The 26,303-nt window shown below is 45.1% G+C and overlaps 2 protein-coding genes across 6 annotated transcripts in view; one reads left to right on the top strand and one right to left on the bottom strand.

Moving 5' to 3' along the window:
* Positions 1-342: 342 nt before the first annotated feature.
* RAB19 (RAB19, member RAS oncogene family) lies at positions 343-9,592 on the bottom strand. Of its 5 annotated transcripts, none has more exons than XM_028747150.2 (4): positions 9,392-9,592; positions 4,346-4,569; positions 3,552-3,735; positions 343-1,267 (listed from the first exon to the last, which is right to left on the bottom strand). In XM_028747150.2, exons 2-4 carry the CDS (start codon positions 4,538-4,540, stop codon positions 999-1,001), a joined length of 648 nt encoding a protein of 215 aa, XP_028602983.2. In that variant the 5' UTR covers positions 4,541-4,569; positions 9,392-9,592; the 3' UTR covers positions 343-998. The 5 variants fall into 5 exon arrangements, with proteins under 5 accessions (XP_028602983.2, XP_028602984.2, XP_028602985.2 ...); XM_028747151.2 differs by having other exon boundaries at positions 9,299-9,574; XM_028747152.2 differs by lacking the exon at positions 9,392-9,592 and adding an exon at positions 7,263-7,383.
* Positions 9,593-9,694: 102 nt separating this feature from the next.
* Positions 9,695-26,303, top strand: part of SLC37A3 (solute carrier family 37 member 3) — a 29,909-nt gene continuing 13,300 nt past the window's right edge. The window contains exons 1-10 of the mRNA XM_028747145.2: positions 9,695-9,799; positions 15,306-15,488; positions 16,479-16,593; positions 19,207-19,299; positions 19,883-19,966; positions 20,869-21,014; positions 21,945-22,041; positions 23,152-23,236; positions 25,118-25,323; positions 26,103-26,244. Of these exons, the coding sequence (XP_028602978.2) occupies positions 15,394-15,488; positions 16,479-16,593; positions 19,207-19,299; positions 19,883-19,966; positions 20,869-21,014; positions 21,945-22,041; positions 23,152-23,236; positions 25,118-25,323; positions 26,103-26,244 (1,063 nt within the window). The 5' untranslated portion in view covers positions 9,695-9,799; positions 15,306-15,393. The remainder of the gene's footprint in view (positions 9,800-15,305; positions 15,489-16,478; positions 16,594-19,206; positions 19,300-19,882; positions 19,967-20,868; positions 21,015-21,944; positions 22,042-23,151; positions 23,237-25,117; positions 25,324-26,102; positions 26,245-26,303) is intronic.

Here is a 26,303-nt window from a genome sequence, read left to right as displayed (position 1 = left end):
TTGCCACTTCCTCTTTCAGATCTATGGGCTTTCCATGACTCAAATTCTACTGAATCCAACTTTCACCCACATCCCACGAAAAGTGAATTGTGTGCAGATGTGCTCTCTTCCACTGGCTCTTTGTGCGGGGGGGTGGGGGGATGACACCCACCGGACTCGCTAAAAACTCCAAATGTGCCACAAGGCTTTAAAAGATGCTGGTGACCTGTGGACCAGATGCCCTCTTAGGCTAAACCAGGGATGTTCTTTGATAAAACTTGTAGTAGATGTAAAACAATATTACACATAGTTGGAAAACTCTGGTGTAACAACTTCAGTCGATTCAAATTTCCAAAAGGGAACATCATATGAACGCTTTTTACTTTGAATTGTTTGCCATCAATTGGAGTGAGTAAAAGAAACAGGCACATAAAAATCCCCCCTTAAACATCTTCATAAAGGCTAGCCATTGATGGCAAGGAGAGGTTGGGAGAATCCTAAGAAAACTGACAAAAAAGGCCAGTCAAGTTTCTGAGATTGCTACAAAAGCACTGGGTCGCTTGGTAAAGGAGTCATCTGGGATGCAACCATTCAAAGCCATTCTTTTAACATTTCACTACACGGGCTGCCAATGGTTGTCAAAGGCACCACCAATTAGAAGCTAACATATACAAGAAGAGATTGTAGTTACTGGCAAGTAAACACACCATTATTTTCCACAGCCATTGGTAGAAACAAACAGACACCTGACTGGGCAAAAAATAGTTAACTGTCCACTTAAGCAAATGGTTTCCCATAGACCTTCCTTCTCTTCAACTGAAAAGGTAGCACTGCCAGTCTCAGCCACTGCAACCCGTCAGAACAAAGGGTGGCCTCTGCTTCTGAAGAACGACACGAAGTCGAAGTTGCCTGGCTGAAATGTTATCAGGGTGGCAAAATGAGGCTAGCAGGGGGATTCTCATAACAAAAGCAGGCCCCAGGAATCGCCCCTGGTTGCTTCTTCTCCTTGAAGCACCTCATCAACATGAGCAGTTGGACTTCTCATCATCCCAATTAGAAACCACTGGCCTGCTGTCCAGATGGATGGTATCTGAATAGGCAGCCTCGCCATGCAGCTGCAAGGTGTTCCTGGCCATCAGCTCTTTAGCCATGAGGATGAAGACTTCGTCAACATTCTGGGCCTCTTTGGCAGATGTCTCCAATACAGCAAGGATGCCATGCTTCTCCGCTAGAGTGCAAGCATCTTCAAACAGGACTTGGCGCTTCTCTGCTTCATCTGACTTGTTCCCTTTGAAATGGATTAAGAAGGTTTCAGTGACATGTTGGATACATACATCAAGCAGCGTGGGTCGTGGTTTATTTATGTACTTCAGTATGTTTCTGAGCACAATTCAAAGTGTTGGTGTTGGCCTTTAAAGCCCTAAATGGCCTCGGCCCAGTATACCTGAAGGAGTGTCTCCACCCCCATCGTTCTGCCTGGACACTGAGGTTCAGCGCCAAGGGCCTTCTGGTGGTTCGCTCATTGCGAGAAGCAAAGCTACAGGGAACCAGGCAGAGGGCCTTCTCGGTAGTGGCGCCCGCCCTGTGGAACGCCCTCCCCTCAGATGTCAAAGAGATAAACAACTACCTGACATTCAGAAGACATCTGAAGGCAGCTCTGTTTAGGGAAGTTTTTAATATGTGGCATCTTAGTGTATTTTTGGTCTTTGTGGAAGCCGCCCAGAGTGGCTGGGGAAACCCAGCCAGATGGGCGGGGTACAAATAATAAATTATTTATTTATTTATTTATTATTATTATTATTATTATTATTATTATTAAACCATTTGCGTGCCACTCAACCACAGCTGTCTGTAAGCATCGTAAAGGAGACATGCTGCAACAAGATTAAAACTGAGTTACGGCTATCAAATCAAAGTCAGTCCCCCATGATATCCTTGTGAGGTAGCTGGTAAAATGTGAGTTGTGAGTTGGACGAGGTAACTGTTAGGTGGATTTGTAGTGGTTTGAACCTAAATAGGACTCATTAATAATTTCTTGTCATCCTGGAAAAAAGCAACAAGTGGGATGCTGCGGGGGCATTTAGTTCCATGGGATTTACCTACTCGCAAGTATTATCTCCTAACTTATAACTGGATCCTTAATGCAGTCAGTTGAGTCTATTCTGACAAATGGGAAAGTCAGAAGTGATCACCAGGGCCAAATATCTCTGGTCATAAAAGATCTGCATTGGCTGCCAGTACATTTTTGAGCACAGTGATTGTGCTGACCTTTAAAGCCCTAAATGGCCTCAGCCCTGTATACCTGAAAGAGCGTCTCCACCCTCAGCGTTTAGCCCAGACACGGAGGTCCAGCTCTGAGGGCCTTCTGGTGGTTCCCTCACTGCAAAAAGTAAGGTCACAGGGAACCAGGCAGAGGGCCTTTTTTGTAGTCGTGCCCGTCCTATGGAACGCCCACCCATCAGATGTCAAACAAATTAACAACTACACAACTTTCCGAAGACATCAAAAGGCAGCCCTGTATTGGGAAGCTTTTAATGTTTGACATTTTGCTGTGTTTTTATTATGTTGGAAGCCACCCAGAGTGGCTGGGCCACCCCAGCTAGATGGGTGGGGGGGTATAAGTAATAAATTAAGGTAAAGGTAAAGGTACCCCTGCCCATACGGGCCAGTCTTGCCAGACTCTAGGGTTGTGCGCTCATCTCACTCTATAGGCCGGGAGCCAGCGCTGTCCGCAGACACTTCCGGGTCACGTGGCCAGCGTGACAAGCTGCATCTGGCGAGCCAGCGCAGCACACATGGAACGCCGTTTACCTTCCCGCTGATAAGCGGTCCCTATTTATCTACTTGCACCCAGGGGTGCTTTCAAACTGCTAGGTTGGCAGGCGCTGGGACCGAACGACAGGAGCGCACCCCGCCGCGGGGATTCAAACCGCCGACCTTTCGATCGGCAAGTCCTGGGCGCTGAGGCTTTTACCCACAGCGCCACCCGCGTCCCATTAGTAATAAATTAGTAGTAGGTAAAGGTAAAGGACCCCTGGACGGTTAAGTCTAGTCAAAGGCAGCTATGGGGTTGCGACACTCATCTCACTTTCAGGCCGAGGGATCTGGTTTTTGTCCACAGAGAGCTTTCCAGGTCATGTGGCCAGCATGACTATAAACCACTTCTGGCGCAACAGGACACCATGACGGAAACCAGAGAGCATGGAAACACCATTTACCTTCCCGCCGCTGCAGTACCTGTTAATCTACTTGCACTGGTGTGCTTTCAAACTGCTAGGTTGGCAGAAGCTGGGACAGAGCAATGGGAGCTCACCCCATAACGGGGATTCGAACCACCAACCTTCCAATCAGCAAGCCCAAGAAGCTCAGTGGTTTAGACCACTGTGCCACCCATGTCCCTTAGTAGTAGTATCCTTCTGAGCTCATCCATTTCTCTTGGTTCTTTCTTCCCAGTTCAGAAAAAAGGACTATGCATGCTTGCTTCAGCTTTAAAAATAAATTTCAAAATTAAAGACCCAGAAAAAGTAGATAAGTTTAAACTCATGCTATTGGTGGTAGAATTTATCACCTACCAATCAACATCAGGACCAGGTTGGCAGCACCATATTTTTCAATCTCATGAATCCAGCGAGGAATTGACTCAAAAGTAGACCTCCTGGTCATATCATAGGCAAGAATAGCCCCATGGGCACTGCGATAATAACTCTGGGTTATAGTCTGGAAGCGTTCTTGACCTGCTGTGTCCCACACCTGTATCTGAAAGGTAGAGTGGGGGTGGGGGTGGAGAAGATACAGTGAAATAACATTAACTTTCTCCCAGAGACTGATCCTTCAAGTCACTCTAAGTTTACTGAACAGAAAGAGCAGTGAGTTGAAATATAGTCTCCAGACTGCAGTCATATTTATCCACAAACACATTTAGCCCACAGTCAACTTGCAACTATCCTAGGCATTGCCATCCAAATCTCCAGTTGATCACCTTCTTAATCTATTTACAGTGCAATCCTGTGGGTCTAATCAGAAGTAAGGCCCATGTGTGCTCAGAAGGACTTGCTCTCAGGTAAGCAGGTAGTCTAAAGTTATAGCCTAAATGATGTTTAAGTTGATCAACATGAATTTCATTATTTCCAGGACTTCCATTTATTTCAGCCTCCTTGGGAAATGAAGACGCCATTTAAGATGCAACAATCAGCTTATCGCTTACTCTTTGCACAACTGTGCGTCCTGCTTCACATTTTGCTAATTCAGAGCTGGGGACCTCTATTGAGACCCACCAGGCCTCCTGTTTGGCCTGTGAGGCTGTCTTGGGCAAGCCATGCCCACCTGCCCACACCCACTAGTGGAGAAAGGAGACTGTGCCACTCACCTTCACTTTCTTGCTGTCAATCTCCAGCGAACGTACCGTGAAGTCCACTCCAATAGTGTTCTGCTGCTTTGCGTGGTATTGCCCAGACTTGAAGCGATGGACCACGCACGTCTTCCCCACGTTGGAGTCTCCAATCAGAATGATCTTGAACAAGTAGTCAAAAGCCTCGTCCATGTCAGAACCGGAGAAAGCCATGATTTTCTGGAGCCCTGAGCGACTTGGCCCTAGAATAGTGTGAGCAAGAATGAGTGCAAAGAACAGCCAGACTCCAAATACCATTTAATTAGTAGAAGCTTACGTTCTTCCTGATCATGTTGTACCCCTCAGCAGAGATACTGGGCTGGCGGAAGTACTTCGCACTACATTTCATTGTTGCACTCCCTCTTCCTACTGTTTGTTTGTCTGTTTATGTATTTATATGCTGCACTTTCATTAAAAAAATAAATATCAAGCCAGTATGCAGCATATGAAAATAAAATCAACAGAAAGCATCCATAAAAACATGAACAAATACCAATCAGTTGAAAAGGGAAAAATCATATTGCAAAGTCATTTTGAAGTAATACATTATTCAAAAGACATCTGCAAGAAGGGAACGATGGTTGCTGCCAAACCTCCAGTGGCAGGGTGTCCCACAGGGCCTGCTGAACCAAAGGCTTGGTCAACCAAACCAGAGGAGCGTGAGGAAGCACCTGGAGTGGCCCAACAGAGAGCTCACTGATCAAGATGGAGCATAAGGAGACAGCCCTTGAGGTACTTTGGTCCCTAGTTGTTATTGTTATTTGCAGCTACTGTTAAAGACAATGGAAAAATTCGCCTAACTACTGAGTGGCAAAGGAGTGTGTGGAGTGTGCTAGAGTGCTTTCATTCTACCTCCAGCAGGGCAGGTTTTCGTAATGACAGGGTTTCAAGTGGCAGCCTGGCTCTGTCCAGTTCAGCCCCATCTTGTTTAGTAATAAACTTGTAAAGGCCACTGGAGCAGCGTAACAGGGAAATCATAGGTTTAAAGCTGAAGCTGGCAATGTAGCCTGCAATCCTATCAGGGCTGGCCCTGCCATTAGGCAGAGAGAGGCAATCATCTCAGGCGGTAAATGCTGATGCACAGCAGAAGGCAGCCTGCCCCGCTAGCTTCATTCTGAGCCCCTCAGCCATTCCTCATTGTCAAAATCAGAAAAACCTTGCTTTCTCCATTGTTTCTCATTCAGACATCTTTCCATCCATGGCTGAAGACCTTAATTTCCCGAGCTCTCATGTCCTCCTCTAACCCTTAATTAATTACGCTCAACTTTTCAGCATTTCCTACCCACTTACTGAACAAAAAGCAAAACACCAGCATAACACTGGACTACACTTCAGGGTTGTCGTACACTACTCTAACTCCCCCTTGCCCTGCAGCGAAGTGGGAGTAGCAGCATTGGGCAACCCACTCTCTCCATTTAAATCCCATTCAACACACATTTAAAACACATGCCTTTCCCAAAAACTACACTCCCCAAGATGCTTTGGGGGGATCCATACAGTTGATATGTGTGCTGAATGGGCTTTGAAGGGATGGTGTGCATTTGTTGTCAGCCCACAGCTCCAATATGGGTATAATAATAACAACAGACATCATCTGCATTGGCAGGGTAAACTTTAATCCTGCTGCCTGTTATCTTTTGAACTGGAGGTGTTGGGTGTTCTGCATGATGTGCCTACATAAATCTGGGGCCAGGACAAAACAGAGTGATATGCAGTAGATTTGCAAGGGTTTCTGTCTCCCAGTTGTTTAGCAATGGCAAACAAAGGTCTAAAATGCTGTGTCATTTTTCTTTTTCTTTTATATGCAGGTCATTCTAGCACAAGGATTTTAAAATGCAGCTAGTTTTCAAATTATTGGGTTGGGGTGGGCAGATGGGGGTCCCACTCTCTTAGGTACTGTGTACAAGCGGGGAATTGGGCAGAAGTTGTGGTGATCAGGGTTGAGGCTTGTGGATTTCATAAAGGCCCTTCTACTTCTCCCCACACCACCCCAAATAATTAGAGCATTGGATGCACTCGGCAGGTAGCTCATCCCCCTAAATCACCACTTTATACCTAGTTGCCCCAGCTGACCCCAAACCGCCATTTTGCACCCTCACAGTTGCTTCACCTCAGGGGTTTTTTTTATAGTAAAAACTAACACAGATCACACAAGCCTGAGATCTACTTCTACCTATGCTAGATGAATCACCCGATAGCATGGAGCAACCTCTTTATCATGACACTCTTGAGAAAGCACGATCCATATAATCCACAGTACTGAGAGGTCAGCTTTTGCTGGGAGAAAAATTAGAACAAGTAGGCACTGTCTTGTCAGCACTACTGTCACAAAGAAGCTATTCTCTCATGGTGAGCAGATATCTTTTTACACCCAAGGACAACAGGTAGAAAGTGTGCATTTATAAGTCATTAGGACCGGCATGAGCGGCAGAGAGAAAGAGCAGTTTTTCCAGCCCACACACTCCTGTATTTTCCCTTCCTCGGTTTATCAGTAACAAAGAGAAACCTTTCTTTCCAGCGCCTGCCCCCTTGCAGAACTGCTTCCTCGTTATCACAGCGAGCGTAACTTCGAAGCCACCATCAGTTCCCCTTTCCACAATTCCTCCTTTCAACTCTTGCTCCAGCAAAAAATTCCCTTCCTCAGACCACAGAAGGGACAGTCATTGCTCAATGCAGTAAAACATTAAAACCCTCTGCAATATCTTAAAGCAGTAGTAAACCTCGACACCAACTTTTGTTCACCTGTTGTTCACCCTTTTCTCTTACCTGCACGGCCAGGTATAGCTCTCTTTGTATTCCCCTCCCACCTTTCCTGGGCTTGCTTGCAGCCTGATGGGAAATGTAGTTCTACAAGTTCAACGTCTTCAGGCTATTCTGTTTATAAAATGAATCTTACCCAGCTCAGTCCTTGAGCTTTTCTTTAACTACTTCGTTGAAGCACCAACCCCCAGAGAAGCACTCGTATACAGCTGTATATGAAAGCCACTTCCTAACTCAGTGCAAAGGAAGTGTTGTATTTCTCTGAATGACATGAATGCTGGAAAGTGAATCATTGTCAGGCAGTCATAAAGAAACCAACAGCAACATTCTGCACTTGGCCACTAAGAGGTAAGTGCCACTGTTTTTCAAGGGATGGGGAAGCTTACCCCTAGGTAAGTGGATCCAATACAGTGGTACCTCGGGTTAAGTACTTAATTCGTTCTGGAGGTCTGTTCTTCACCTGAAGCACCACTTTAGCTCATGGGGCCTACTGCTGCTGCCGCGCTGCCAGAGCACGATTTCTGTTCTCAACCTGAAGCAAAGTTCTTAACCCGAGGTACTATTTCTGGGTTAGCGGAGTCTGTAACCTGAAGCGTATGTAACCTGAAGCGTATGTAATCCGAGGTACCACTGTATAGGACTGCAGCCTTGGGCATTTGCAGGATTGCACTACACAAAGAGTTTAAGTCTGCACAACTTTCTGAAACAGGATCAAAAGTGAGAAGCCACTTGTGTTGAAAGTAAAAAGGTAAAGGTAAAGGTACCCCTGCCCATACGGGCCAGTCTTGACAGACTCTAGGACTGTGCGCCCATCTCACTCTAGAGGCCGGGGGCCAGCGCTGTCCGGAGACACTTCCGGGTCACGTGGCCAGCGTGACATCGCTGCTCTGGCGAGCCAGAGCCGCACACGGAAACGCCGTTTACCTTCCCGCTAGAAAGCGGTCCCTATTTATCTACTTGCACCCGGGAGTGCTTTCGAACTGCTAGGTTGGCAGGTGCTGGGACCGAACAACGTGTTGAGAGTACAGAGAAGTAAAGCACAGGCCTGATATCTTAAAAGAAAAAACTCAACTTCCTCGTTAATTATCCAGTCCAATCCTATACATGTTGAGTCAGAATTGCTATTGTAGTCAGTAGCATGTGCTTTCAGGTCCATAGAGCCTTGCTTTGGTAACGATGCTTCTTGCATTATTAAGCCTAATTTACTACTAACATCAAATATGCATCTGGTTTGGCTATACATTTAAGAATAACAATATTCCCCCTGCAAACTGCACTGAGAATTTTTCTCCCACAGCAGTCAAGTAACCGATACAGGTCTCTAGACTCCAAGAGAGAAGCAAGCTGTCAAATAATTAATAAGTTATGCAGAAGAGAACCATTGTTCAAATCTAGCAGCAGAAAGAAACTATGATATCCACCTTTTCTTCCTGCTCTGCAAATTCTGTGGGTTTTTCCTCATACACCTATGGGCTATGCCTACTGAGGTTCTCACTATCTAAAAATGGACTGAAGCTCTGTCAGGTGGAGGCTGGAGCCATTCCTTTTGCTGCATGTCCATGTCAGGAAAAAGCTGTGCCAGTTGAAATTCTGCCTTTCATATCACTGTTAGGAGCACAGAAGCCTTGCAGGGGTGGGGGAATGGGACTGTGGTATCCCCCTAGGATGAGCTGTTTAATCTCAAAAGGTAAAATCCCTTCTAGCGCAATAACTGCAGAAACCGGTAAGAGGTTTGTGTGTGTGTGTTTTTAACAGTCCATTCACTGGCTCCATTTCCACTCCTATTGGTAAAGATTTCTGTGCAACTGGAAAGTTTGCACCTCTCAGAGATGCATAGCAGAAGGCAGGCATTCCACAGGTAGAGATGCAGAGATGGAGACTACTTTAAATGTTGTGAGGATCCTATGCTCTTAAATGGAGGGTGTGTGTGTGTTATTGGGTTGTTGTTTTTATTTTGATTATGTATTTTGCGGTTTTATATTTTTATCGTATTCTGTGAACCGCCCTGAGACCTCCGGGTATACGGCAGTAAATAAATTCAATCAATAATAATAATAATAACAATAACAACAACAACTTGGTGGATTTCTAAGTGATAGGCAGCTACTGAAACGCACAGCAGTTTTTAAAAGTTTGTTGGAAATATATCTCTTATTAAATGCCTATTCTTACTCCCGGGTAAATGAGCAAGATTTGGCGAGGCGCCCTCGCCCTCCCAGCTTCTGGACAGTGGCAAAACGACGGCCCGATCCTATGCATGTTTACTCTGAAGTCAGTCGTCTTCAGTTCAACGGGGTTTGAGATGGTGGTGGTTGTTTTGTAGTTAATCGCTGCTTTGCTCCCCGAAGGAAACAGGCAAAGGCTTTTCCAGCCTCGCAGGGGCACTGCGCGGCCCGATCCCACGACGCCACAACGCAGCCCATCGAAAGCAACTTAGTGAGCTGCCGGCTCCGGCGGCAGCAGCTTCACCGCCGCCCTCGCGAGCTTAAGAAGCACGAGGCAGCAGGGAGGAGAAGGAGGACTACGACTCCCAGAGTGCACCGCGACGGCGAGGTGGGCGGGGCCGCGGCCCGAGCTGGCGAGGGAGCGGGAGAGGTGGCGCGCGAGCGGCGCCGGCTCGGAAGAGGAGGCTCTCACGTGACTTCCTGGAAGTTGCCTTGGAAATGCGGGCAGGTGAGCGGTGTTTACGTGGAGGCTCCCGGGGGCTGCGAGGAGGGAAGGGAAGGAGCCCCGGCGTGGTCGGGGGACGAGGGCTGGGGAAGGCGAGGGAGGCAGGGGCGGCTCAAGCCCACGCTCACGGCCGGGTTTGCGAGGTTTCTTGAGTCATTGTCCTTGAATGTGATTTTTAAAAATTATTATTATTATTCGAAAGCAAGGAGGAAAGACTCCTGCTTTCGGGTCAGGCCGGATTCAGACGTGCCCTGGGACACGCGGGTCCGCCTTGCCGTGGCTTCAGCGGGAAATGGCCCGAAGCTGCTGTTGCTTGTTGTGCTGGCCCTGGGTGCCTTTTAACCTCCTGCCACGTAGCCGTTTGAGCAGGTGGAGTCCTATTTCCTTGTCGGGACTAGGTTTGCAAGGCATGCTAAGGTTAAGGAGGGAATGCTGCTCTGGAGGCATGTGAGTTAAAAGCCGGAGGAAAGCAAACAAGTCTGGGATTTCTGTATTTATTCTCGAATTAAACAGACAAAAGAGGGTTTTTAGCCTAAGCCTGGTCAAGTTGTAATCCCGCCAGCAATTTACAAGTGTTTCGGTTGGTGTTGGGCATTTATTTCAAGGGAATGTTTTCTGTTATTTGGAATGCTGCTGCTCTTGAGTGGCGAGGAAGCAAGAGTACCTCAAGTATTTCCTGGCAAAAAGGGGCAGCTAATTCTTGGGGTGCTTTAAGACATGTCCAGTCAGTCTTATCAATCAGATCTTTGTTCCCAGATGGGACCAGGATCATTTTGGGGGATATTAGCTACTTGCTGGCACCAATCTGGTTCAAGTAATAGTACGGAGATTGGAGGTGCACCGCAGGCCTTTGTGGTTCCTTTCTGCTGCCAACTTCCCTCTTTTGTATGAATTCCTGCCTCCCTTCTTCGGCTTGCTGTAACCATAGTTTGGTTCTTTTGTTATTTTTCCATGCAGTCACCCCTTGTCTTGTGTAGTATTTTGTCTGATGAAGAACTTGCCACCCTAAAAAAACAAAAAACTTTTTGGTAGTTTCCAATAAAGGTAATGCCACTCTGTGGATTTAATAGTTAAGTTCTGCATTGGGGGCTAACTGCAGTGAAGACAACCCGAGACATTGGTTTGCAAGCTGGTACCAAACCATTATTTTACTTAATGGATTGGAAGCAATCCTGTTAGCTTTAACCTCAGTTAACCTTGATGCGGCCATAACATGGAAATATGGTTACAGCAAGCTCTGGAAGGGAGGAGGGAAAATGAGTTGCAGGGGAGCATCTACTGGATAAATATTTCATGTCTTAATCAAGTTAATAAGGCAGTGTGTGATGAGATGGAAGGCAATACCTTCAAGCTCTTATGAACCCTTCCCAATTTTCATGGGCTGTGGAGCAACATGCTGTAGTGGAGTCGTGCAAATGTGAATCTGTGTTTGATAATGTTGGGTGCTGTACAATTCTCAGAAAAGTATACAGTAGCTTTCCATATAAGTATTGAAGGGGATATTCTTCAGCTGTTCGTTCCTGGCAGAATTTTTGCCTCCTGCAAGCTTTTTGTGCTTGAGAAAATCCAGGCCTAACCCAGTAAGTGCTTTGTGATCGCCAGAGCTGCTGACGCCTTCTGCGTCTTGACTGCTCTTAGCTGGTTGTTTCCAAATGCTCCTGTGTCAAATCTAGTTAATTCCCACAACGTCCTACTGCCAAAGTGAGTAGGAAGCAAAATGGAACTCCTTTAATCAGTCCTACCTAACTCCTTGATATTCTTTGCTTTTATAGTTTTTCTGTCAATGTTACTGGAGTAGAACTGATTTCAGCAAGGTTCCTCTGTTGACTAGCAAGAGAAGGAACACAGGAAGCTATCCAACTCAATCAGACCATTGGCCCATCTAGCTCAGTATTGTCTACGCAAACTGGCAGCAGCTCTCAGGCAGGGGTCTCTCCCAGCCCTACCTGGAGATGCCAAGAACTGAACCTGAGACCTTCTGTATGTAAGGAATATGCTTTACCACTGAGCCATAGATCTTCTAAGGACCACCCCATCTTTCAGAGTGAAGCCAACCTTCACATTATAATTAGTGGTGACTATCTAGCCCATGCTTCAGAAGCTTAGCCTTCTTTCTCCACCCCAATCTGTTGAGGCTCTTTCTCTCTCCTTTATGGCCCTTGGCTCAGAAGAAGGGAAGCTTAGAAGCTCTGGATTTGTCCCATGATAGCCCTAAAGAGCAACTCAGACCTGAATAGCACATGTCACCTCAGTAATCCTTAAGAATATTGGGCAAGATGGTGAATCTTTAACAAGAGCTCTGTAAGGTAGGATGATTGTGTTATTTCCGGATTAGTGATTTGAGGGGGCACACTGAGGTTGGGAGAATAGTAGTTTGCCTAAGGCAGAGGTGGCTGACCTTTGGCCTTCCAGATGTTGCTGGACTACAACCCCCATCATCTCTGACCACTGGGGGGGTGATGTAATCCAACATCTGGAGGGCCACAGATCCAGGGGCAGTCTGTGGCTTATCTCCTCGAAGATCTCTTCCTAGCAGCTCATTTTCCTTCTCCCCCTCCCAACTTCTAGGAAAAAACAGCCAACTAAAGGACAGATAAGATAAGCCTAGACAAATAACAGTTGCCTCCTCCAGCTTTCTCCCTGTCTGTCTCTCTCTAGGAGACTCCAGCCATAGGGCAGGGGGTGGTTTTGAAGCTGCTGTGTCTCAAGCAGTGAATGTAATCTGTAGCCAGGGACACAGATGTAGCCCTATTTGGGAGTTCTCTTTCTGTGTACAGTACAACATACATGCAAAAGAGAGTGGGGACGAAGGTGGATAAAAATCAAGGTTTTTTTAAAAAAATATTAAATGGATTTTTTTTATTTAAATCAGATTTTTTTTATTTAAATCAGATTTTTAAAATAAAATGCTTTTGGAGGAAAAATATTTCTAAAGATAGTTTTCTGTTTAAGTTATATTATAGTCCAAAGGCTATTCATCAGGAAATAAGGATTTGTTTTAAGTTTTTCATGTGTGCTAAAACTCAGTCTAAGTTTTTTTTTTTAAGTTTAACCATATCAGTTAACAAACATGGATACATGTGCTATAATGTTACTGCTTTAGTTAAATAAATTGTTATTAAGGAAATGATTATTTTTCTCCTTCCAATAAAGCACAGCAGAAAGGTTCTCCAAATATAAACAGTTAACTTATTATGTTCAGTTTCTGTTAATTGGTTCTCGTGGGAAACTTGCAGATTCTAGCTTCGCACAATTAACTCAGGCTGGTGTCAATTTACTCTTGGCAGAAAGCCCAGGTCTGCTTGACCTAGAAACTACTTACTCTGATTGGTTAACGACCAGCACTCAACTCTGTTATCTAGGTTTGCTAGCTCAGTTTGAAGTGAGGTGTTGTTAGGAGTAGAAGTGCTGTGTATGGTTTTGAGAGAGAGAAAGAGAGGATTTATTTTGTATTGTATTTGTATGCAGAAACTCTGCTGGTTTTATTTTCTCCTTTTTAATAAATCCTGTAAATAGTTATTCTGAGTCTAGCTGACTTGTCATTACTGCCGCAACTAGCTTCTTCGCTGTGCAGGAAAACTCTGCTACGTTTGGGCTAAAGCCAATAGGGCTATGCCTGACACTCCAAAGTTCCATGATATTAAACCTCACAATAATTTCATAATTATCTGTCTATGTATTTCTAATAGTATAACCAAAATTGTCTCTGAAAATTTATTATGCCAAAAATGAAACCTTCATCTGGTTGTAAATATTAAGATTATACCAGCAAGAATGAGTCTTTCTGTTAAAAAAATGATTTAAATCAAGTCTTACTGACTAGTGATTTAAATCATGATTTAAATCAAATCCACCCTCCTCTGTTGTTCTCAAGATCATGGAAGGTGTTTCTGATTGCGGGAGCCTCCTATACTCATGGGGATTCCCTGCATGATTTAGAGCCCTGCCTGTCCGGAGCCTCCATGAGTTCTTGAATCTTCCCGCTTCAAACCTTCAGCCTCTAAGAATTGGAATGTAATGGGGATGGCAGTGGGACAGCGCACTCATCCTTATCTGGGTTACACATTCGAGCAGAATGCCTGGACGGGGCTAGTTGCATCTGCTTGCTTTTGGAAACACAATAGACATGAGGGCCAGTGCTCCTGTGTGCTCTGCTCCGGTATTGTGGCTGCATTTATTTCAGAGTTTTTATACTCTGTCCTTCCTATATCAGTAATATAAACTATAAAGCAGAAGAAATTCACTCACCCAGTATAAAAACAGCAGTACAAAGCCTTTACTCTAACCAGCCTCAACATTGGATTCGAAACGCAAATAAGTTTTCATCTCTTGTGTAGAAATAGCCAGTATCTCACGTGGGAGGGAGCTCCAGAAACAGAGCACAGCTACCAACTATGCCTTGTCTCATATCGCCATTTTGCACTAGGACTTTGGGGCAGATCTTGAGACTCGGGGTGGCAGGTATTGGGAAAGACATATTACTAGTGAGTCCATTGCTTTCATACAAATATACATAAATGTACCGTATTTGGCCTCTTATAGCGTTGGGACAGGACCCTAAGTTCATTAAGCTTTCAGAGTGCCTCTCCCTATATGAAACTACCCAGATTTTTTAATCTTCATTTGAGGCTCTCCTCTGGGTTCCTTTAGTTGAGATTCCTGCATTGCAGGAGATTGGGCTAATGACACTTGGGGTCCCTTCCAACTCTATAGTTCTAAGGGTTGCAGCAAGAGACAGGGCCTTTACAGTTGTGTTTCCCTGCTTGTGGAATGCTCTCCCTTGTAAGATCCATGTGGCACCATCAATTAACTTTCTCTTGGTGCCAGATGAAAACTTCTTCCAGGCATTTGACGGGCTATGATGATTTTGCTGTCTATTGATGTTATTTTCTCTGCTATTCTATTTTACTGCATCTGTTTTATGCATGATTTTTATTGTATTTTCCGGTTTTTCATTATGCTTTATGCACTTAAAATTTTGCAAGTTATTTGGACACACTCCTGTGTGCAAAGGGACTCATCAGTGGGAGAAAATAATAATTTTCTAAGCCAGTTTTCTCATAAGTAAGTTCCACTGAGTTCTATGAAACTTTTTAATTTTATTCATAAAACAGTTTATATGACACTGCGTCATTAAAAAAAATCTCACATTGATTTACAAAAAAATGGAAACATAAAACCAGACAATAAAATCACAAAAAGTTAAAAGCAAGTTAAGTGCAAAAAGAAATTGGAAACAAACAGCAATAGACCATTGTGGGAAATGTTTTCTTAATTGCCCGCAAAGGCCTGGCAGAACAGAAAAGTTTTCAGTAGAAATCGGCACAAAAGGCGCCCGTTGAATATCTATTGGCGGAATGGGCCGATAACACAAAAGGTTTGATTTCTCATTGTCAAACAAACCAGACCATCCAACTCTGGGAATGTCCAAAGACTCTGAGGATTGCAATAATAAAATGCTTTTGATTATATTGCCTCTTCTTACTTTTTCCTCTCTTTTATTATTAAGGGAGAAGAGAAATGACCTAATCTACGTTCTACCCTGAAAGGGCGAAAGGGGGTTGGGGAGGGAAGTTGGGGAAGCCAGAAGGAGAGCTATGCCTGGGGTTCGGAGGAGGCCGCCTGCAAACAGGACCCTCACATCGCAGTGCACACACCATCATGTCGCCGTGTTCCTGCTCACGTTCTTCAGGTAGGTTGTTGCAACTGAGTCTGTACGATAGCCATTTTGTGGGGTTTGTGGATGGTTGAGCAAGTTGAAGGTGGAGAGACGGATAAGAAGCTCATTCTGGATGGAGATGCTTGCTTGATATTTGCTTGGATGTTCTTATTCTCGAACAGGTGTTCTCCTCGTTGCCTGTGGTGAGAAACTAGTGGCTACAACTCCTGTCATTCTTGACCGTTGACTATGCTGGCTGGGGCCAATGGGAGTAGTACTCTTAATAACAGCAGGAAGGCTACAGGTTCCCAATCCCCTGCCCCAACTCCTCTTCTATTCATTTTAGTTTCTGGTTTGGCTTTTGGGAGGTTCTGTTCTTCTACAATGTACATGCAAAAAGCGGTCTTCCCAAGACCAGCTTTTAAAATCCTTCCCCACTCTAACCAATATTGTACTTGCCAGTGACAAGGGAGGGCCAGATTTCATCCAAAATGATCCCTACACAGGAATATAACTCAGCAGATTGTCGTCCACATAACCTCCAGGTAAAGGCAGAGATAAACCTGCCTTTAATTATGAAAGCACAACACATAAGGGAGGGCAGTATATCGCCCCCTAAAAGGAAAACCACCCCCAAGGAGATCTCTCTGGGCTTTTGGACTAAAATGAGATATGTAGATGAGGAGGAACTAGGTTTCCGCCAGACAGAACATCCTCCGGAGGAGGCCTCGCAAAACAAAGGTCCTATGACTACTAATGTGAGCATCTTACATCCACCATCCGAAATCATTGAATGCCTGGGCAGCTCCCCGTGTAAGGATACCACCAGAATAAATGACAACCAGTTGCCACAAAAAATGGCAAGCTCCAAAAGTTCTTTGGAAGTGACAAGGGCAGCACCTCTCAGGAAATCAGATAGCAATTCTTGTAGGTATGAGAAAATAACCTGTGTGTGATATTCCTTCTTTCTCTCTCTCTCTCTCTCTCTCTCTCCCCTCCTCCCCACCCCCTTAATTTTCCCAGCTACTCTTTGCTCCATGCCTCCCGGAAGACGTTTAGCAATGTCAAGGTCAGCATATCCAACCAGTGGACCCCCTTTCCCCATAACAACACCTCCCCCAGCCTCCAGCCAAATGAGGTAAGTTAGTCATATCCATCCATTTCAATGGCTTTAGTTTGAATAGGGCTAACCTAGGATATAAAATTCATATTACAGGTCTGCAGGTTGCCCCCAAAAGGGATGCTTTTCTATCCACCAGGGAGTTGTGGGCCCAACAGCTATTACTTGTGAAGTGGTAGCTCATCTCACAAAGTTGGTCACCTGGAAGGGGAAGCTCCCTTCTCCATTGTGGGAGCCAAAACAAATCATCTGTGCTTTCTTTGGGTACCATCCAAGCACTACATCCTGTTGTCGCAGGAGAGAGATCTATTGGAGGAAGTTTCCATGGGACTGATTTCACTGCATTGTGTCCCACGTGACATCTGTATAGGAGCAGTGATGTGAAAGAATGGCTGGGGGGGGGCACACCTTGCTCTCTCCTGCTTGTGTGAGTTCAGCCTGGTTTCTCAATAAGCAGAATGCACAAGATTTCTGACGTAGGTAATCTTGACTCCATTAAATATTGACTTTGGCCAGTGTTGGATGTATTCATCCAAACCGCCAAAAGCAAGGGGAAAGGGAGACTCTGTGACGTTCTCTTTTTCAGCACTCTAGGCTTTCTAAGATTTCACCCAGCTCTGTAACGCCTGGAATTTTCCTTTAATGGAAGCAAGAGAGGCAAATGACTGTCGTCCTTTAGCAGCTGCAGCAGCAATGGCTCTAAGGAAGACCCTATAGAAATGGGTGGGACTTGCCTCCAGATAAACCTGAATAGGATAACACTATAATTTTTTTGCGCCAGCTTCTGTATTCTTGGGTTGCTCCCTTTCCCCCAGACTGTGAGTGAGACAGTGGCAGATGTGTATTTTGCCAGCCAAACGGGCTCCTTTCTCAGAAGCGGGCAAGTACTGTCTGCCAATCATGGTGTCGGAGCTGTGGAGAACAAGTGCTCAGGAATAGTTGGGGTGCCACATAACAAAATGCTTACAAGGTGGAGGGAGACATTTTTCTCTTCCATGCACATGAAATGGTGGGGGAACATTTTTAGCATGCTTATAATAGAAGTGAGTCGGGCTGCCAAGAACCAGATCAAATTGCTCTGGGGGCCTAGATTTTACTTACGGGCCAACAGTTGGCCATACCTAACTCGACATAAAACTAAAGTTGGCTGTCTGCAAGTTGCCGTAAGGCTGCGATCCTCTGCATTCTTACTCTGGAGTAAGGCAATTGCATTCAGTGATTCTTGAGTAGAAGAAGAAGAAGAGGAGTTTGGATTTGATATCCCGCTTTATCACTACCCGGAGGAGTCTCAAAGCGGCTAACATTCTCCTTTCCCTTCCTCCCCCACAACAAACACTCTGTGAGGTGAGTGGGGCTGAGAGACTTCAGAGAAGTGTGGCTGGCCCAAGGTCACCCAGCAGCTGTGGAGGAGCGGAGACGCGAACCCAGTTCCCCAGATTACGAATCTACCGCTCTTAACCACTACACCACACTGGCATGCAGTAGCTCAGGTTGCCTCCCTTTCTGATTCAGGGCAACTCCACACAACTCCACACTTAACCTATACCCTTGTCCCTTAGTCCTTTCAAAAGGCTGTGTGTGGTGTAACAATACAATCATCAGCACTCTTGATTTATGCCTTTAGGTAGTGTCAGAAGACTAATGTATCCCTTGCTTTTAGAGATTTGTGCTCCAGATAACCATATGGAAAATGGCTTGGCTGTTTGCAAGTTGTCACTTGGAAGCAGCGATATAATCTGTCATTGCACATTGTTTTGTTTGTAACGGCACAGTAAGGGCCACAAACATGGTGCCTCTGGGCAGAGATGTGCCCACAGAGAGCTTCCTTTGTGCCTTAAAATTTTAGCCCCTTCCTCTTTCCATGCTCCCTGGTTAAGTTCATCTTGAAAGAAGTGCTTCCCCCCAAGCCCTAATGGTTGCAGTGTGTATGTGTGTCTTCCTACAGATTTCAGGTGGGGAAAAAAGCTGATCTCTCAGCCCACACAGTAGGCGCAGGGGGGATCCCAACCCCCCCATTTTAATTACTGGTTTGGAGGGGGGAAGAGAGTGTGCATTGTATTGTGTACATAAATATGGCTGCTTTGCATGCATAGTGTCTGCAGTAGCTTCTCCAGTTTGAATATGTGCCCCATGCCCCCAAAGAGCTGATGGTTACATTCAAAAAGTTGTGTTCAAAGTAAAAAGTTGCTTAACATCATGACACGGCGCAGATCTGGGGTCTGCCAACCAGTCGACACTCAGTGGAGAACTGCATCCGAATCATGGTGTCAACGTCTTCCCCAACAAAAAAAAGTTAAGAGTAAGTGTCAAACGTGAAGCAGCCCTTTCTGGGTAATTCCAGGTGGGGTGTGTTCGTACTTTGAAAAGTAAGACAGTGTAGGACCTCTTCAGTAGAGCCCTTAGGAATAAAAACATTAACATCTTTATCTAAAGTGCAAAAGGGACTGACCTCTAGTGGTTGGAGTCAGTGTTACAGTACTGAGATTGCTTCGTGCTTCTGATGAAGGCTGGGGCATTGAAGATGCATCGTGCTGGTTATCCCTGGTCATTTTTAAGTTGGTGTTAGGCTCGGTTATCCCATCAGCACATTTGAGATCCCTATTTTGGGGTGATTTTTGCTTCTCTCTGCAGCTCTGGAACAATAGCCATATATTTCCCGATACTAGGAAAGCCACACTCTTCCTTGGAACTTTGGACACCATCTTCCTGTTCTCGTACGCTGTGGTGAGTGAAACCTTTTCCCCATCAAACTCTAAAAGCCTGTCTAAAAGAGAGAGAGAAAGAAGATCACAACCCCCTCAGGTCTGGTGTGTGTGGGGTGTGTGTGTACGTTTGTAGGATCTTAAGAACCTAGGAAGCTGCCTTACCCCGAGTGACATCTTTGGTCCATCTGACTCAGTATTGCCTACGTGGACTGACAGTAGACTGCCATGGTTTCAGACAGGAGTCCAGCTGCCCTTCCTCAAGATGCCAGGGTTGATGCTGGGACATTCTGTGGATAAGGCTGATGCTCCGCCACCCAGCTACAATCCTTCCCAGTGAATTAAGCTCTGGATCCACCAAATACTTGTGTGGCTTTGCAGAAGCCAGGGCATGGATGAATTCCTGCCTTCCCTAACTTGGTGCCCTTCAGAGGTTTGAACTCTTCTAGAATACAATATAGAATTCTAGAATACAATATAGCCTCTTCTAGAATGCAAACCACAAAGAATAGTGCGATACCTTGAAGCCTACTGTGTTGAAAGCATTCATAGTTCAAAGATTACATCATATTGTTAAATGGTAACATTTCCCTCTTTTTTTTAAGGGTCTTTTTATCAGTGGTATTGTTGGGGATCGTCTGAATATGCGCTGGGTCCTGTCATTCGGCATGTGTTCCTCTGCAGTCGTGGTAAGCTGGGAAATCTCAGCTCAAGTTGGGAAGAGATATGCAGTTCCTACAATACTTGGTTTTTGACATGGAAAATTTCATTGTAGTCAGACTTATTCCTGAGGCAATGAGTTGTCTAGGATTTTCAGCATCTTTTGATTTTGTGTATGGTAAATTTGTATCCTCTGGCCAAGGGGAGTTGTTAGATTCATGAAAAAATCCTCAATACTGCACATGTTCAGATACTGCAAGGCTTCAGCTGGTTAAACACAACCAAGCTAGTAAAGAAAAGACATGAAACCTGACTGCAGTGCATATTGTTCATGCAGGCTTTTGCGAACCCACTCTGGAGTGAGATCTTTTTTGGCCTTTCCAAATTAAGCTGGTTCAACTGGGATCTCAGTTCCATTGCTTGCACATGTCTGTATGCTTCAGGTCTTAGTTGGTAATTCAGTCAAGAGATTGGGAAGCGCCGGGTTATTATAGCATCTAGAAATAATTGGCTGGAATTACTTGTTTTCAGCCTTAGTAATTAGGTTTACATTCCTTCTGAATGCAGCCTAGATTGATTTTGACCTACTAGGTCTGTGTGGCTCACCTGAGTGGTTCTCTCTGTCCTCGACATTCCTCCTTCCTTTTAAACTGGTTCATTTCTTCCACCTTCCATTGTCTTTTATCAGCCCCAAAACGTCTATTCTTTTAACCCACGGTCTTGTAAATTAGTGCCCTCTTTGCTTTGTCTCCTGTAGTGAGCAAGGATCAGCTCCAGGTGATCCTAATCAGGGAAATATTTTACAGAAGTGTTGCTACTTCTTTTCTTTTAGTTCACAAGTGATTAACACAGTGGGCCAGTGAGTTTTGTAGGCTTATTTGCAAGGCTGCTTTCACCTTGCTGTTAACGGCGTCACCTTCTTTCCTCCCAGGTGTTTGTTTTTGGCACTGTCACTGAATGGCTGCATTTCTACAACAAGTGGTTCTATTGCTTCCTGTGGATTGTGAACGGCTTGCTGCAGTCAACTGGCTGGCCCTGTGTCGTAGCTGTCATGGGAAACTGGTTTGGCAAAGCCGGGTATGTTTGTTCCTCCTCAGTCACTTCCTATTCATTTGTGCCTTGTCTCTCCTCTGTGTGTGCATTTTGCAATGTACCTGTGGTGCTCTCAGATGTTGCTGAACTACAGTTCCCACCATCCTTAGCCATTGGCCATGCTGGCAAGGGCTCATGGGAGTTTGAGTCCAACAACTTGGGGGGGGGGCACAAGTTCCCCATCCCTGTGATATGCACTGGAGTAGATCTTCAAACTTAACAAAAACACTAATGAATAAATACACATATACAGTGGTACCTCAGGTTAAGTACTTAATTCGTTCCGGAGGTCCGTTCTTAACCTGAAACTGTTCTTAACCTGAAGCACCACTTTAGCTGTGCCGTCGGAGCACGATTTCTGTTCTCATCCTGAAGCAAAGTTCTTAACCCAAGGTACTATTTCTGGGTTAGCGGAGTCTGTAACCTGAAGCGTATGTAACCCGAGGTACCACTGTACATATATAAATAATATGTGTTTGCATGAGCTGCAGTCCTGAGGTAATTTCTGAATCTTCCTCAAGTTTCTGTGTAAACAGAATCATTGTTTTGTTAGAAGCTCTTGGTTTGCCTTAATTTTCATTGTAAGTAGAGACAAGGGTTAAATGGCAGCATTATCTCTGGTGTGCAGCATTGGGTAAAGTGCCCAGTTCACTGAAAGCAGACCTCTTGGGCCAGTATTTCTAGGAAGCCTGGAATCCAAGAATGATTGGCTGACACACACAGAGCATCTCTCTGCTAGCAATGTTGGTATTCCCAATGAAGTGGACAGACCCGTGAAGGCTTAACCATGCATGCAAAGTCTGTTAAGGGAGTGTGGAGAGGAGTGTTTCACTGGGTGTGCCTCATAAATTGGACTCTTCTCTGTCTTCATTTTCAGCAGGTAACCAATTTTTTCTTTCTCTCTTGGACACTCAGGAGGGGGCTTGTGTTTGGTCTCTGGAGTGCTTGTGCCTCGGTGGGCAACATCTTTGGAGCTTTCCTTGCCTCTTCAGTTCTGCAGTATGGCTACGAAGTGAGTGGAGCTGCTTGCTGTTTGCCTTCCACATGGACTAGAGCTAGTCTTGAGATGCAAGACTGAAAACCATGGGTCCCCCTGCTGGAGCTCATTTTCGAGGGAGATTGCTGTCTCCAGCTTTGTCTTAATATTTACATGAAACCACTGGTTGGGTTGTTCATGGTGGGCAGCTGTGGCTCTGCTGATGGGAATGTCTGTTTGTCCCCTCCAACCCAAAGAGAATGTTCTTAACGTAGGCCTATTCCTGGGTCTGGACCTTCTCCTGGATGCCCAGATTGGAGCTGTGGCCAAGAAGGAAGTTCTGTTGGTTTTGGCTGATTCTTTAACCATTACCTTCCTAGAAAAGAAGCACCTAATATCAGGGTGCATAGCCTGGTAGCCTCTAATCTGGAGTACTACAAATCAGTCTACATGGGGCTCTCGTTGAAAGCTGCCAGGAAACCACTCGCTCCAAAACATGGCAACTAAACTAGTATTTGGGATTAGCTATGCCACTGTTCTCTGTTAACGTCAGCTGCTGCAGATTTGCTCCTATTCATACTGCTACCACTTGCTTCTAAACCCTTAATTGTCTAGGTCAAGGATATTTGAGTTCCTTCTTCCATAGGAAACTTCCTAATCACTAAGAGATGGGTATAAGTACCTTCTTGTGATCCTACAGACAGAATGGGCCTTTTTGGTGATGGCCCCTAAGCTTCAAAATCGTCTTAAGAATTAGGGTTTTTTGTTGTTTTTCTATTTTACTTCATGTCTCTACTTGTAATTTAAGTTGTATTGTTTAAAACCTGTTAATTGTGAATCTGATAGGATTGGAAAGTGGGCTGAAAGGCAGTCTAAATAAATACACAAACACAAAACTCCATTTATTATTTTGTCCATTTTTTTGGCCACACCAAACCAAGTAGTTCTTTTAAAGTTTTTCCATTGTGTTTATTTGTGCCATTTTTCATGTTCTGTACATCTCTTACATTTTGATGGTTTTAAGGAACTTGTAAATCTGTTTTACTGGCATGAAGTGTTGAAAAAGGAGGTGCTGTTTACTTAATTTAAGATGAAGAGACTAAAAATACATGTGTAAGAGCTCTGCATTTGTTTCCCCTCTTTCAGTATGCCTTCCTGGTGACAGCTTCAGTCCAGTTTGCTGGAGGAATCATTGTCTTCTTTGGCCTGGTGATTTCCCCCAAGGAAGTAGGTGAGTAGCAGTGAGGTCACCACATCCTCTGACTTTTCTACTTGCAACCCAATTTCCTTTTATTGCATTAAGTGTATAGCTTGTGGATGATAGTGGTTCAGTTCACATTCCACCAACTCTGTACTGGCTACACAGCTGCCTATTCATTTCCAGATCCTACTCAAAACACTTTTTGGCCTTTAAAGCCCTTAAAAAAAAAAAAAAAGAGGCCAGGTTATCTCAGGGACAGAGTGTTAAGATCAGCCTCAGAGGCCCTGCTCTGCCCTGCAGGTAAGGACTGCAAGGTTCGCATCAGGAACGAGGCCTTTTCAGTGCTTGCCCCACACCTTTGGAACTCTAGCCCTGGGGAAGTCCACCTGGCTTCATTTCTGCTGCTTTTTAAATGAAACTTGAAGACTTTTTTTTAAAGCTGTCCTTGGACTTGGAAAAAGTTTTAGTTGCTGCTGTTTTGATTTTGGTTAATGGATAGCTTTGATGTAATTTGTTGCATTTATTGTTTTTTGTTTCATGACAATGTCATGTGCACTAAACTGTTTGTAAACCATCGAGTGAAACCATTCAGCCCTAAAAGGTGGGTTAGACATTGCTCTAATATGTTGTTAAAACTCCAAAACTTTTTCTGCATGTGCTCAGCTCCTGCTATTATTATAAACTGCATCTTAGGCAGTGGCACTGAGAACCAGCAGGAGCTATTTATTTAAACCATTTACATACCCCATTTCTCACAAAGTCAAGTCAATTAGCCAGGCAAAAGCAGGGCAGTAGAGAGAGATGAAAACACAAATATGCCACAAAACGCTAGCAGGAAAACTGAGCACAGAGGCAGGTGGAGAGCTACGCAAGTAGCAATGGTTCAATACAAGCAGGAGGCAAGCCCTGTTTTGTTTTGATTTTTCCCTTTTTTATTTTTGTTTCCAATCAAACGTCCGTTTGCAAAGAGTGTCTAGAACAGGGTTTCCCAAATTCGGATCCCCAGCTGTTTATGGACTACAGTTTCCCATCATCCCTGACCACTGGCTCCTGCTAGTCCAAAAATAGACCCAAGTTTTGGAAACCCTGACCTAGGACAACTGTATGGCCCTCTGTCATGGATGCATATTTGTTGAGATTCCTACATTGCAGGGGTAGAAACTGGTGACTGCAGAACACCCATCTTAGAAGAGTTTCTAAGCCAAAGCGTTGTAACCAGATAGAATGGCTGCTGATGGAGAAATATGAGTGAGGCTATTCTTATATTCTCCCAACATTCTTGTTCCCTGAAGCTGCTAAGCCTTTCCAAGGTTAGGAGCTTCCAAGTTCAATGATGAGATTGGGGTGGGATACCCATGTATGCACACGTGTGTGTGTGTCTGCTAAGGGCAGAGGAAGTTGTAGAGGCAGGGCAGATTTGGAGACAGGTTAACATTGGATGTGTGGCAAACTAACTCAAGTAGCTCCTTAGCAAGCCTACAGCACAGTCTTCCTCCCTGTTCCTTCGCTAGAACTGCTGCTGAGAGACTTAAAGTATCTCCTGCTTTTTGAGTAGCAGCAGCACCGTCAGCAGTGCAGAACTTGCACTTTGGGGACATTCAGCCGCAGCCATATAGGGAATGCACTAATTTGTTGTGTCTTCCAACTAATGGCCAGACACTCAAAGCAGAGAGAGCCGACGCCAGGATCAGACAGGATACTTTCGAGTGCTCTAGAAGACCAGGGGTAGAAACTGGCGACTCTGCAGAACACCATCTAGAAGAGTTTCTAAGCCAAAGGAGGAGGACTGAGGTATGGGAGAGCAAGCGAGCCAATCAGAAGGGAGGAGAAAATGACCCGAAAGAGCGATCGCTGGGAGAGGGGATGGTGTTGTCCTTTCTTTTTGATTTGCGGCCCCTTCTGCTCTTCTAGGCCTCCCTGACGTTGGCGAAGAGGGCGATGGTTCTGCGGAAGAAGATGTCAGTGAGCCATTGATTGGTAGCAGTGACGACGACAACGACGATCAGAATTACTCCATTCAGGCAGCTGATCTGAGCAACAGTGGCAGCAGCAGCAACGCACGCCAGCCCAAGGCTATTGGATTTTTTCAGGCTTGTTGTCTACCTGGGGTTATATTGGTAAGGGCTCCTGATGTTGTTAGGAATATGTGGCACCCTGGTCTGTGTACTCCATAAGGATCTCTACAGCTTTCCCTGACTTGGTGCCCTCCAGATGTTGTCAAGACTCCAGCCCCCATGAGCCTTGGGCCAAGGATGAAAGGCAACAACATCTGGAAGAAACCTGCTTGAAGGACAACCATCTAGTGAGGGCAACCAGCATCTTTTAATCTGGGGTCTCTGAGACTTCAAAAAATTCCTTCTATTTATACATACATACATACATACATACATACATACATACATACATACCCCGTCCATCTGGCTGGGTTTCCCCAGCCACTCTGGAAGGCTCCCAACAGAATATTAAAAGCGCAATCAAACATCAAACTTTTAAAACTTCCCTAAATGGGTCGGCCTTCAGATGTCTTCTAAAAGTCTGCTTTCTTGAGGCTTCCCTTTTTGTCTTCACAATAGCAAAGCCGGTTGGGCAGAGAGATGCGACACAAGGTAGCTTAGCTGATTAGAGCCTGGTGCTGATAACACCAAAGTTGCAGGTTCAGTCCCCGTAAGGAACAGCTGCATATTCCTGCATTGCAGGGGATTGGACTGGGTGGTCATCGGGGTCCCTTCCAACTCTGTGATTCTATAAGACTTCACCTAAAGCCCACCCAGTGAACCTTGTGGCAGAGCTGGGCATTTGAACCCAGCCCTCCTTCCTCCTGGCCCATTATGGTGTGCTTGCTATGCTCGCATTGCTTCAGTTCTAACAGCTTTCCATTGGGTTGTGTTTCTTTCAGTATTCCTTGGCCTATGCCTGCTTAAAGCTAGTGAACTACTCCTTTTTCTTCTGGCTGCCTTTGTACCTCTACGACAATTTTGGATGGAAGGAGGCGGAAGCTGATGAGCTGTCGATCTGGTATGATGTCGGAGGGATTATAGGTATGCAGAGCAACATGCAATTGCTCCCTCCCCCCTTTTTTCCTTCCTTGAGTATAGAT

The sequence above is a fragment of the Podarcis muralis genome, chromosome 10 (genome assembly GCF_964188315.1).
Source record: "Podarcis muralis chromosome 10, rPodMur119.hap1.1, whole genome shotgun sequence".
In the NCBI taxonomy this organism is placed as follows: Eukaryota; Metazoa; Chordata; class Lepidosauria; order Squamata; family Lacertidae; genus Podarcis; species Podarcis muralis.
This window is presented reverse-complemented; position numbering and strand designations above follow the sequence as displayed.